At 37.7% G+C, this 13,562-nt stretch overlaps 1 protein-coding gene across 4 annotated transcripts; it reads right to left on the bottom strand.

Moving 5' to 3' along the window:
- Nucleotides 1-575: 575 nt before the first annotated feature.
- Nucleotides 576-12,610, bottom strand: A/N-INVB (Plant neutral invertase family protein). 4 transcript variants are annotated; one of them, XM_088943759.1, is made up of 5 exons: nt 12,075-12,610; nt 11,013-11,503; nt 7,572-8,003; nt 1,220-1,778; nt 576-993 (listed from the first exon to the last, which is right to left on the bottom strand). In XM_088943759.1, exons 2-5 carry the CDS (start codon nt 11,439-11,441, stop codon nt 698-700), a joined length of 1,716 nt encoding a protein of 571 aa, XP_088799885.1. In that variant the 5' UTR covers nt 11,442-11,503; nt 12,075-12,610; the 3' UTR covers nt 576-697. The 4 variants fall into 4 exon arrangements, with proteins under 4 accessions (XP_088799885.1, XP_088799889.1, XP_088799888.1 ...); XM_088943763.1 differs by having other exon boundaries at nt 11,013-11,431; nt 12,075-12,605; XM_088943762.1 differs by having other exon boundaries at nt 11,013-11,518; nt 12,075-12,556.
- Nucleotides 12,611-13,562: the final 952 nt, after the last annotated feature.

Here is a 13,562-nt window from a genome sequence, read left to right on the forward strand (position 1 = left end):
GATAATGATAATAAAACACGCAACAACCGTTGAACAATCCCCAACTGTCCATTACCATTAGTCAATTACCAAACCTCCCCAACTTTAATTGGTTCTGTCAGCAAGCAGGTCAACGGAAATGAGTGTTATGTGGAGGTACGGAGACTCGGATGACCAACTTTGAAAATGGCCTGGTTTTTAAACGGAAAACAAACAAACAGCTTATTTACCCTCCTCTAATTCCTCGGATTCTGGGTCCCCCATCTATAAGACTATAACATAACAGTGCCTCTCAAACGACGAAAAAAATGTTACGATTGCAAGTTTATTAGAGCCGATAAATATAGAAATAATTTTGTTCCAAGTTTCGATCCAATGCAAGGGATGAGGGATCCCTGGGAAGAGTATTTCTACTGAGTATGGCCATTTGTCTTAAATCATTGTATTTAGCGTTAATAGCGTATCGGTAACCCTGAAAACCGATAAGTATCAATCTATATACACCAATACGTTTCAATGTTTTGACCTTTCTAGTAGGAAGAGGGAACCAAAGTACGTTCTCAGAAACTAATCAACTAAAAACTAGAAATACCTCATCGGTGAAAGGATATATGCCAACCTTAATGAACGTTGTCAATGCAGTTACATCCCTTCTCATAATTCTAACATATTAACTAAAAGTATTACAAAGGAAAGAGGAAAGAAGAGGGAAAAGGAATCAACATGTCCATGAGGCTGATCTCTTCATGAAGGGCTTCATCTGTTTGTCCTCCTCAAGTGACACCATACCCAAATGAGATGGGTCTTCAAGCATCATCTTTGCAACCAAGTAGCCGGCTACAGACCAAGTCTGGAACTTACGAGCCTGCTTCCCAATATATCTTCCAAGCTTCCCATCATAATATTCAGGCCAATTGTCCTTTAACAACCGCATCTCAGCAAGCTCAATAGCACGCCGTGCAATCTGGGGGCGTCCAGTCTTGATGCATGCAGCTGTTAGGAGCCATAGGAGGACTGTATCCACACAACACACACACCAGGGGAGAAAACAAAATTGAAGGTTAAACTCATGACAACATGTCAAACAAAAACTCAAAAAGAATATATTGATGCTTAGAGTCCATCTTATTATGGTTATATTTATAAAGATTCAGCGTGCTAGTGGATTAGTAATTCAACTTTATAAAAGTGTAGCTGAATTCTACTTTGGCACCAAGGAGTCGAATGATGCAAGTTTTACCTGGCCAAGATCCTCCATTGTGATAACTCCACCTAGTATTTTTGGGGTCACAGCCAGTTACGATCCTCCATTCATGACCTTCTATGGCTGGATAACAAATTTTTAATGGCATTTCTCCAACCAATTCTTCCCAACGTGATTCAATAAGATCCATGATGGCTGCAGATTGTTCAGGGGTTGCCAAAGATGACAAAATTGCAACACAATTACCCAAGCAAAACCAACGGAAATCCATTCTTGCTGGGCTGACATTTCCAATAAAGTAACCACCACGAGATGGCATGAAATCAAATACCCAATCTGGAAGAGAATCTGGCATAACATTGAACTTGTTAACTGCAGTGTGAGAGTACTCCTCTGTTTTATATCTGTAAATATCATTGAGCTGCTTTAAATCAAGCCAAAAATAACTTCTTATGTGAAAACTAAGTGCATGGAGCCGTTTAGCTATTAGCTCTACGCATTCTTTGCCCTCGTCATCTTGTTTAAGTAAAGCCAAAGCACATCTCAGAGCCATGAAGAAAAGAGCTTGTATTTCAATAGGGTACCCATAAACACCCTGAAATAGAAAAAGAATGGAACATTAAGAGAACAAACTATCAAAAATCAACTTGAGAAAAGCACAGAAAAAAACATTAGAAAGAAGGAAATTTTCATCCAAAGAAAAAATCTAAAACATTGCACAGACAAACAAAAGGAACTTAACAAAATATCTATTATTGCCCACACAAGATGCTCAAACAAATAGATGTCTTTGATGTATTAAGTGCAAGAAGACCAAAGCCATTCTGACAGGGTTTGTATGGGTTATCAGATTTCTGAATCCCACTGCAGATCTATAAACATTCAAAATGTCAAATACCCACACTCTATGCACCAACGCCCGCCCGTGAATTGGCATCAATTCCAAGCTGGCACCTACCCCAATGGTACTTTGGGCCTACAAATTCTGACCCTGGGTTGAACCGTCATTCTCCCATTATTTTTTTGGTATTTGGTGATACTCATCATTAATAACTCCCCCCCCCCCAAGGTTGGTGGTTGCAGGAATCGAATCTGCGTCACAGTCCAGCTGACACACCAACTGAGCCACCCCTCAGTTGGCAGGAGATCAGTAAAATTATTTCACACAAGGTATTTGTCCGAAGTGGATACATGATTCGAATGAGGTCAGATCGAGGCTGAAACACAGACAACCCAAACAACACACAGGACATGCTCTTTGTCCAATAGATAAATTATGGAATTTTAAAAGTTTCACATCCTATTTTTGTTTTGTATGTTTTTTGGTAATAAAATAAAAAAGATTTTATTAAAATAAAAAGGAGAAGATACAAGGAGAGTGACCAGAAGTCACGAGAGAGAAAGAGAGAAACAAGGCAAAATGCAACTTCCACAAAAAACCACACTACAAACCCAAGAAATCCAAAACCCAAAACACCAGGAAATGAAGAACTCGCTAAAAACAAGCCTGCATCATGAGACAAACAACCAAGCCCAAACATAGACGCGAAAAAACAAATAAAACTTCAATCCAATTCCACCCTTTAAAGCCACCCTTACTACTATGACCCAAAGCAACAACAAGGGAAAAAAACACCCCAACAAGACACAACTAAGCCCTCCTTCTTGATGTTATCTTTTATTTTAAAGTCACCCTTACTACTATGACCCAAAGCAACAACAAGGGGAAAAAAAACACCCCAACAAGACACAAATAAGCCCTCCTCCTTTGATGTTATCTTGAATTTTAACATCTTCTTGCTTGGTCCAACCCCAAGAAGACCCCCTTTCAGCGTAGCAAAAACTTTTGAGACCAAGACATCTTTATGTTTCTTCTGATTGCTAGAGTGTCCTTCCTGAACTTCAAAACATAAGGCCCCTCAATGATTCTTTCCAGTCCCATGACAGGATTTTTCTCAAAAAAACTAACAACATCCTCCTCTGTACTTTTTTCAGTTACAACTTCTTCGGATCTATCTGCACATGAAAAGTTATGAGCACTATCAAGCAGTAAGGTGCTCTCAAAAGTATCCCCAATATCCTCCCGCACAGGCATTGGAATAATGTTTTCTAAGTCCTTGAACATCTTTCTAGTATAATCTTCTCCCCCCAAAGACAAGAAGACCCAATGCCATGCTCACTTCTAGTCCTGTATTTACAAACATCTTCACATCTATCAAATTTTCAATAACACGAGTCTCATCTATTGGAATTTCTTCTTTCTCTGAATCTAAATCCTTTTCTTCCTCCCTTTCACTTCCCTCTCCCTTCTCCTTTTCCAATCATCTTCATCATCATCTAGTAGTGGCCTTGTTCTGTATTGTCTCTTTCTCTTGAAAACCTTTGAATAGGGATTAACTAAAGCTTTCTCATTTTCCCCCTTCACTACCCCTCCTTTCCCAAGGAACCCGTAGTTGCATTTCCTAAAATGCCCACCTCCAAGTAGACTCTCTCCTCTCCCCTTCCCTCTCCTTCTAGCTTATCTGCCCCTTCTCTTCTTCCGCCTGTCACTCCTACAACAGTTTCTTTCTGGAGCTCACCTTCTTCTTGCTGTGATACACAACCACTATGAATAGTTGAAGCAATGCTCCCAGTTATATAGACACAGTCTCTTCACTCTTGTCCCGCCTCTCTTTTGTTAGTGACAACTTCTCTCCCCTTCATTCCCAGCACATAGACCTGAGTCCCCACACCTATTTTTGTTTTGTATGAGAAATTACCAATTAAAATTTCTTTCATCTTAATATTGGGTTGTCAAGCAGCCTGGTCTGACACTCTCCAAAGATCCCTTAACAGGATTACTTGAAAAAAGAAAGTGCTCTAGAAATAACCATAAACCTTTTTTGCCAAATATATTTTTAGGCTTAACTGCTTAAGACTATAGTTTTTTGGTGCCTTGATAGAAAGTTTAAAAGTTAACTGTGAAGATAACCTTTCGGCTATAATTTTTATTTATCATATTAAGTGACAAGGAGTACATAAGAGGATACATATTGAAAAGCTCTACCAACAACCACAAAAATTAAATGGAAATAGAACTGTAGTCATATAAAAAGGCTCTCCTTAACCCAGAACTAGCAAGCTCAACTACCTAGGTATCCAACATTTGACAAACCTTCTCACTTTAATTTGACCTCATTGAGCAATCAGCTTACCATAGTTGTCAAGGCGATGTCTAGGCAACTAGGTGCCACAGAGGGTGACCTCACTTAAACACCTAGTTATTTTCTACATGATGCTATAAAATACTTTTTTACTCTTTACTTTTTGATGTTATAATAATAAAATAGATATTATTGATCAAAATTATTCATTTATGGGTTCGTATACTATTTTCTTTTTATTATGTTCTTATTTGTTAGGGTTCAATCAACACACATGTTGGTGTTGTATGCTATCTTTAACCCTTGAAGACTTCAAAACTTAAAGTTTCTTCATCTTCCTCTTTTTTCTTTTTTTTTCTTTTCCCAAGACAAAAAGGGGCCAGCTCCTATATTCTCTAAATTTTCTTTTCTTCCTTCGTTTTCTTCTTGTGAAGAAGTTGATTTTCTATGTTTCAATGTGAAGTTTACGGCTTTTTTTATGAAGATTATTGATAACCGCTAGTGAAAGATGATTGTCGGTTTCTATGGAACCTATGGAATTAGCCTAGTATTCAGGGTTTTATTAAAAAAATGCTAGGCTGACACTCAGGCACCCACCTGGGCAACTAGGTGACATGGCACCCCCCAGTCATCTAAGCTCACCTTGGCAACTTGAAAACTTTGAGCTTGACAAGTGCTTCAAAGAATTTGCACTTGTGCTAATGTCATATCCAAAGGGTTCCTAAGCTGCATTACCCAATAGATTCTGTACAAAATAGGGGAAAAGTAATCACAACATACTGCACTTCAGGACATTAGAACTTAAAAAGACAGATGACAGGGTACGAGAAAAGAGGGATTCATACACCTTAGACTAGAAAACAGGAAAAACTAAAACCTGTGGTCAAACCAATGAATCAAAACATATTCCTCACAGAATTTCTGAACCATCTATAACAAAATAACTGCATATCTTCGGAACTTTATTTCTGAGTAATAACTAAGAAACAATGGAATCCCAAGTTTGACCCCTTCCAATATAACACTACATTGAAAGTGATGGTCATTTTTATAAATTTTGAGAAATACCATAACAAATAGATTTTCATATCCTAGTAACCAATAAATCTTGCAACCATCAATATTTCTTCTTTTTTGGTTAACAAAACAGTCTAAGCTAGCCAACCCCATATAGTTGGGATAAAGCATGGATGGGTTGGACCAGTCTAAGCTGGATGAGTAGGACCAGACCATACATCTAATCATAGGAGCCATACCAAGCAAGAAGAACCAGACCAAAGTAGGCTTGAGACACCAAGGCCCTGAGACATGAGAATTCAAGATTTAAGAGAAAAATAACTACCAATAAAAAACTATGGGTGAGCTTTTTCTTATACAGTACGTAATAGTTATACCATACTATTTTTTTTACTTTTGTATAGACAGATCACAAATGATAACAACCTCCAACCTGCAGTAGTGCACTCCTATTGCTTGATAGACTTTCATGGTGCATGACCAAACTGTCCCAAGTGACTATTTAATCATATTAGTTTGAGATCCTCAGTTCCTTCTGTGCTCTCACTTGTAATCTTCTTTAATTGTACCCTTAGTCTACGTTAACTCCTTATCTTAGACACTCTTGGATTGCCAAACATTTTGCTCCATGAAGTTTACCCAGACTTATGCAAAGGTTTTTTTTCTTTCCTGGCTCCATGGGGCTACACAACTGGGGGGCTAGCTCATCCCCCAAACCCATAACCCCCCCAACCTTGGTGCAGGAGGGACTCAATCCCAAGTCTCCATTACAACTGGCCAGAGATAAGAAGTTAATAGTAAGATATCATAAGAGCAAGCAAGAAACAAGGCATTCTGCCCCATGATGCTTACCCAGTCTTATGAGAAGTATATTGAATGGACCATTACCCGATGTCTATCACAACTATAGTGGATAAAGGGAGGGGTAGACAGGATATAGACCTAACATTTGGCCTTTTTGCACACAAAACGACTGCTTTCAATCTCAAAAATGTGTTCTCACACTTGACAGCCCAATATATAAGAGAAAATATAGAAGTGGATAAGAAAAGGAACGAACACACATAATGAGACACTTATAGGTTAAACATTAACCCATTACCTCTATTTCTTCTCCTTATCTGGGCTTTTTGGGCACATAACCCAAAAGAACTAAAGAAAAAGCAAAAATCCTTAATCAAGGGAGTCACATATGTTTAGACAGGAAAACATATACTGCTAGCTGATGCAGAAACACCTAGGTCCTTGGAAGTTGGAATGTCTTGCAATGGTGAGTTTATGGAAATAGATTCAATCATGGAAATCCCCATTAGCCATCTTTTACTGAAAGAGCAATTCATAACTTGAACGCATAGTATATCAAAACTATGATCTGGAATTCAATTATTGTTTCATGGTGCAACCTATCTCCCAAGAACTGTTCCATAAGGTAGGAACTTTCCACCTTAGGATGGAATTTCACACCACAGGTTACAGCTGAGGCTTGAGTTATATCCCCCCACCCCTCCAATGCTTTGTTTTTTATGTTTAACTTTCAGGATGGGATTGGTTATTAATGAAAATCGTTGCTTTAGTGGCATGCAGGTAGATGATCTGGGGAAATAATCTCCAGGGTGACTGGAGGCATCAGTTCAAAGTTCAACTAGGTTAACAAAATTTCTTTTCTGCACAAAAACATTGAAAAAAAAAGACAAATTCTTTGCACCAATACTAGGGAATTAACCATAAATATCCCTAGCATCAGACAGTGAATGAACATAAAGGGAAATTAGACAAATTATCATGGCCCAAGCCAAAGAGATAAAGTAAAAGGAATTCCCCCTCAAACAATGCACCCACTAGAAATAGTAAAGACAAGGACATAAAGCCATTTATCCTCAAAACTCTACCATTAACATATTCTGCTTATATTGACCAGGGTAGAGTTTTGGAACAGAAGGAATCTTGTTTTCTTGTTTTTGGACTCCATTTTTAGGCTTATGGATATTTGTCCTATTTATTTCAGCAACAGCAGTACTAGTAAAGAGAAACTCATATAAGTATGTATTTATTTATTTGTTTGTTTATTTATTTTTTGTCTGTGAATATGAATGCATTTATGTGCATAGACAGATACAGAAGTGTGTGTGTGTGTGTGTTGGGGGGGGGGGAGAGAGAGAGAGAGAGAGAGAACCAACTAGTAACCATATAATTGATATACAAGAAAGAAGAAGCAACCACATACTCACCATTCTACGATCAACCATACAACATCCATCAGCACAGAGCAGAGTTGGGAATGTGTCAAACCCTTCTGAAAGACATAAACTCAGAATAAGCCGCATACCCCTTTGGCACTCAGGCATTTCAGCCAAAGAAGAATCTCCTGTAGACTTTGTATATGCCCGAAGCAGTATAATCCACCAAAATCCAGAATCAACAGGAGCAACTCTGCCTATTGCACTCTCACCGAAATCTGCAATCAAAGTTTCATAGTTCCTAACAGGATCATGGAGCACTTTAAAACTTGCTGGCATTACCCCTTCTCCTAGCTTGAAACGATCAATCTTCTTTTCCCAAGATTGCAGACGAAGAGTTTTCAAAATAAAGTTTTTTACTATTTCAGGTTCCCCATTCATCAAAAAGGCCAATGCACTTGGAACAAAATCTCTCACAAATACCTATCCATAACAAAAGTAGTTAGGTACCATAGTCACGTAGTGAAGCTTATCAGAAAGCAATAACTGCACAAATTATTCTCATGATAATCATCGGAGAACAAGGAGATTGCATGTTCTTATGAGATATAAACATGAAAGAAGGTGATGCAGAGGTGAGAAATAAGAATTTGTGAATTTGTTGGTATATAACATCAGGCAGTTAATCTATATCCACAAACCACTTATATTCGCACGCACTTTAATGTGAAGGCAGCATTTATAATGACCCACATCATGGTGACTATAAGTTAAACAACTGAATAACCATCATTGTGACTCTAATAGTTATGCCATGTAAATCTCCAACCGATAACCATTTCATGGATTATACAAGTTCAACAACTGCCTAGCTTGCAAACTGAACATGCCCAAATAGCATCCATATGATAATGATGATCACCCTTTTATGGTTAATGATAATAAGGTCAGCCCTTGTTATCACCAACTGAACAACCATGTGGTTGTATATTTACAATCAAACATCTAAGAAGGCCACTTGAGCCCCAACTGTTAACTTCTTCAAGATTGACCAATTAAATCCTTCTGCAATAGTAATGATCTTCTATGAAGCAGGCTACACTTGTACAAGGTTGTACACTTTTTTGATCTTTAATACAATACCTACCTTACTTCCAATCAGAGGAAAAAAGTGAAGACCCCCAACCCAGAAGAGGTGCAAAAGATCCCCCACCACCAACACACATACAAAACTTTAAAAGATAGATTTTCTTGCAATGCAGTTATGCTCCCATGAATAGACAACCATATGCCTCGGATACTTAGAGTTTGATATGTAGACACTAGTGTAAAAGTTTCTTCAAGGTCCTCAGCTTCTAATACTCTTACTTGGTTTACTAACTAGCATTCAAAGATCCATTAGTAAATGGTGTTAACTAGAAGAGCACCACTAACCATATTATCATTTCCAATTTAACATTTTAACACAAATAAAATTTTTGAACACAAGTGCTCCTTGCCATGTCAAGCACCAAACTTCTTTTGAAAGTTTAAATTCCTAAAAGCTTCAAGATCCAAGAATTTTATCAACCCTGAACCCTATTGGTCAAATAATAGAAATAACATATTTGTATGACCGATAAATCATGTAAGTAGGTGGTGCTCCTTGGTTGCCAATCACTAAGCTTATTTTGCAGGTTGAAACTTGAAAATTCTGAAAGTTTCATTTTTTTTTTATCAATAATTCTGAAAGTTTCATATCGGTGGATACCACTCTGAACTTTGGTATTTATAAACTGCTTTGAGTTCTATATCAGATTCCCCTTAACTTTGTTTTGAAAAACACAACTTTTGATTTAAACTAATCAAGGAAATCTAATTTCTCATAAAAGTCAAGTGTGTTTTTTTATACACTTTGTAGCATCATCAGACATACTGCATGTACCATCTTTACAGTAATTCACATATTAGTTCACCAAAAAAGCACAATGTTCTATATGGAACTGCATCCAGGATCCATCATACGATGATCCCTATCATTAACACCTAATCAGTGTTATAAAATCTGAACTAAAACTGAAAGTCAGAGGGTAAATCCATTAGCCAGATTTAAAACTAAATCAACAGTTTGTACCAGATAGTTGATTCTTAAGCTACCAGGACTTAAAAGTCAATATTCAGTACAGGTTTCATAATATTGCACTGTTTATGGAGCCATCTGTCTTGAATTCTGTTTTGGGGGACTATACTTGGTACCTTGCCCTTCACAGCTCCACCTCTTCCTCTCAAGACTGACTGACCAATCAACTCATCAATCATATGTTTTCCATCAATTAACTTTAAAAACATGGTTTCATATCATATTCTTTCATTGATAAGTCCATGTATGGTTTAATAATTTCAAATGTAAATAATGGCATTGTGACCATGTAAGTTTGGGAGCATTCATGTTTGCCCTCTAGGATCTTTGAACTCATGAGCAACACCATAGCACAAGTTGCTGACATTTTTTAAACCCTAGAGGGCATGGTGATTTGCAGGAAGTCAATAGAATGTATATTATGTATCTTAGAAGTTGCATACAAGTATACAATCTAGGAACTGCATTCAAGTAGGTAATCGTAGTAATGGAGAAAAGGCTAAGCATGGAAGCCAAAGAAGTTTAAAACCTGGGTAAAAATGACATCAAGAGATCCATCCGGTCAGGGGGCAAATCGTAGACAAGGTGATTTTGTCAAATGGGAAATAGCACAAATAACCATAAAGTGCTGTGGATCCAAAAAAAAAAAAAAAAAAACCATATAAGTGTTATGGCAATTGATAAAGCTAACATGAGAACCACAAACACATAGGTAGCAATTGCAAATAATACGCTGGTAATGCAGTTACAGAAGTAGCAAGCACAAACATTAATACAACCATGTCTTTGTAAGCAAAGAAATCATAAGATTGCATGATAGAGATGAAGCAGGTAAGGGATGTCCACCATCCAGTTCTTAGTGCATAAATGCAGAGAAACCAGAGTTCAGCAAGACCCAAAGAAATGGGAATCTAAAATGCTGATTTTAACAGCAATGTCGGTTGTCAATCCAAAATGCTGATTTCCACAAGCTTCACACTGATGAACTTGCTCTGGCAATAAATGGACAATCTGGAGTGAGCTAAGTTCATTAGTCCTAATTCCTAAGATCCTGAACCAATGGGCCAGAATGCATCAACAGATGGACATCTGATCAGTGAAACTTCCAGTAGATTGAAAGGTGAGCCAGTGTGATGCCAAGTTCTCCACATGCAATGAAAAGCAGTTATTACATACAACATAAACCAATTTAAAATAGTAGATATAACTGAAACCAAATAATAGGACAGTTTCTCCTCACCTATCAGCCAACTGATATTTAATTCAGTAAGAAATGAAACCTAAATGTTGCTTTCTATACACTAACATGATGGAGAAACAGAGTTTATGCATTATCAGCATAAATAAGGGAGAAAGAGAGTAAGGGACTATACCTGATCATAGTTAAGTTCTTCTTCGGAGTGGTCCAATGCAGCAATAGTCCCAACTGGCTGGCCACGAAAGTACACTAAAGAACGTCTCAAAGCTTCCCATGCTTCAGCAACAGTAGGGTGTGTCTCGAAATAAGTCTGTGAGCGGGGGGTGGTCAAACCAGACCTTCTACCAGGAGAATATATATTATCAAGGTGATCTATCATACGGAAGGGATTCTCAACATTTCTGGAGGAAGGTCTTGGGGAGAAACCCATAGACAATTCACCAAGAGACCTTTCATCGAAAGATCTCTGCCTTTCTATATTAAGGGGTCTAGGTCTGTCAGCTAGCCTCGAGAAATCACATTCTTCGATCTCAGCCACGGTGCATAGTGGATCAACACTTCTTACGCTACCATTCTGAGACACGTCCATTACAACTGCAGGCATTTCCAAACTAACCAAATATTGAAACAAGGTCGATTCGAAGGTAGTTCAAGGGTTTCAAAAATCTGTGTTTGAACAAGCTTAAAAACATAATAGTCATCAAACTAAAACTCGATAAATAAGAACGGAAGACGAACTAAGCAATATCTCAAAGAGCTCTCAGACATACAAATCCATTAAAATTTTAAAATAAAAATAAAACTACATTAGAAAGATAGCGGGAAAAAAAAAATACACTTCAACATCAAAGCATCATAAGATTTGCATCGCACAAAAAAGTAAAAAACAAAAGCTACGAACAATCAAAAATACGAAACTACTCAAAATCCAAAGGCATTTGCAGCTATATCAGCTTAATTAAGTTAGCAATAAAGTCTGTCCATAAATCCAACACCAGAGTAATGTTTACAATGCCAGCAAAGTATTTATTACGGAATAGAATTGATAATTCGAAAAAAGGAACTTGCAGAAAACAGATCAAATACTACCGGTTAATAAACAAAAATATAATCAACAAGATTTGAAACAACAATTCCTGCCTCAGAAACCCTACTACTTCGATCATGAGAACACTAACCAAAACGGAACATGCTAGGAAAAAATCTGGAAAAAAAAAAGAAAAAGAAAAAGACTGACCTCGGAAGCGCCGGAAATGCGCAGGCTAATTAACCTAGACCACCTACCACCTGCAAGCACATCAACGGCTGCAAACCCAATAATAAATGAAACTTAAAAGAACATGCCGCCTGCAATAGTGACCATACGTGAACCTCACGAAGTTGGTACCGATCATGATAATCATCTAATTAAGTAGGAAGATGGGCAGCAGAGGAGTGTGGACTCTACTGACAAGTGAGGGCAACGGGTTAATGCCGGTGTACTTAAGTGTGATAACCAGCTGAGCCAGTGGATCCAAGACTTGGGTTGGTCTTGGTCGATAGAGTGGCCAACAAGTGGTTCATCTCGAGAGATCCGAGGAGACCTGACACTTGAGAGCTTACCAGCCCACGACCACGAGATTGTCGCCCAGCGGGCAGCGGCCCAGCCATCACCATTCACCGATATCAACCCTGAGAACTGGACAGTTGGATCACCACTGTCTCGGCAAGTGGTAATAATCCAACCTTTTCTCGGTTCTTCCCCGGTTACTAGTTTCGAATATACTGTGCGATGGCCTTGTTTCTTGCCGCGTGGCTAACATAGGGGATGAAGGACTGATCCGCGCGTAAAAATGACGTAAAAACGTGACACGATTTCGTGCGCAGCCGGTAATCTTTGTCCTGGGCTCCTGGCCCAAAACGAATAAGAAAGGATCATTTAGACGACGTGGCTTTCTTATCCACCGTGAAAGGGAGCTTCCTCTCCTCAGAAGGAGCCAACAAAAAATCATACAATATTACGTAGAGCAATTATAATGTTAAAATTCGAGAATAAATATATATATATATATAATAAAGAAAAATAGTGGGGAAAATGGATCAATAATTGATGTAGGATAAATTGGTTTAAGTTTAAAGCTTATGTGAGTTTGAGAGAGGAGAAAAAAAAAAGTTATATGACTAAATATGGAAGAAACACGTGAAATTCGTGAAAGGATCGTTACCCAACATTGGTCGGTTGATCCCTTAGGTTGGATTGGACCAGATGGACCTAACCTTTCGTTTTGGGCTTCTTATTGGACGAAGCGGATTCTTTGAAATTGAGAATTTTTTAATAGGAATAATTTAGGGGGTATTTGGTATGGCTGGTTTATTTAAAAAAATGTTTGTGATTCAAAATCGAGGAGAGTGATTAGTAAACGTTTTTCTATTGTTTGCTTACAGTTAGGTGCCACGTCAATAGAATAGTAAATAAATACCTTGGTGAGAATTTTAAAATTAAGCTTTTTCAACAGTTGATTTGCACGTAAATCTAGATAAATGTTTATTGATAAGCATGCTTACCAAATAACATTTTTATACAAATGCTTATATTACAATGAACTAACACCATTTATCAAAGAAACAGAAGCCATACCAAACACCATCATATGTTGCCTGAAAGATATGTACCGAAGGGATTTGAACAATCAACCCCAATGAATTTTGATAAATACCACATGATTATTTATCAATTCAATAACTA

This window comes from Nelumbo lutea, chromosome 5 (genome assembly GCF_056320005.1).
Source record: "Nelumbo lutea isolate HS-2025 chromosome 5, American lotus-T2T, whole genome shotgun sequence".
NCBI lineage: Eukaryota > Viridiplantae > Streptophyta > Magnoliopsida > Proteales > Nelumbonaceae > Nelumbo > Nelumbo lutea.

Bases quoted from the DNA above. Each gene is read 5' to 3' on its own strand.
- A/N-INVB (XM_088943759.1), bottom strand. From the start codon at position 11,441: ATGCCTGCAGTTGTAATGGACGTGTCTCAGAATGGTAGCGTAAGAAGT. The intron at 8,004-11,012 runs GTATAGTCCCTT...TGTTATGGATAG, and splicing joins AAGAACTTAACTATGATCAG to GTATTTGTGAGAGATTTTGT. The intron at 1,779-7,571 runs GTGAGTATGTGG...TTTCTATTTCAG, and splicing joins GTATGGTTGATCGTAGAATG to GGTGTTTATGGGTACCCTAT.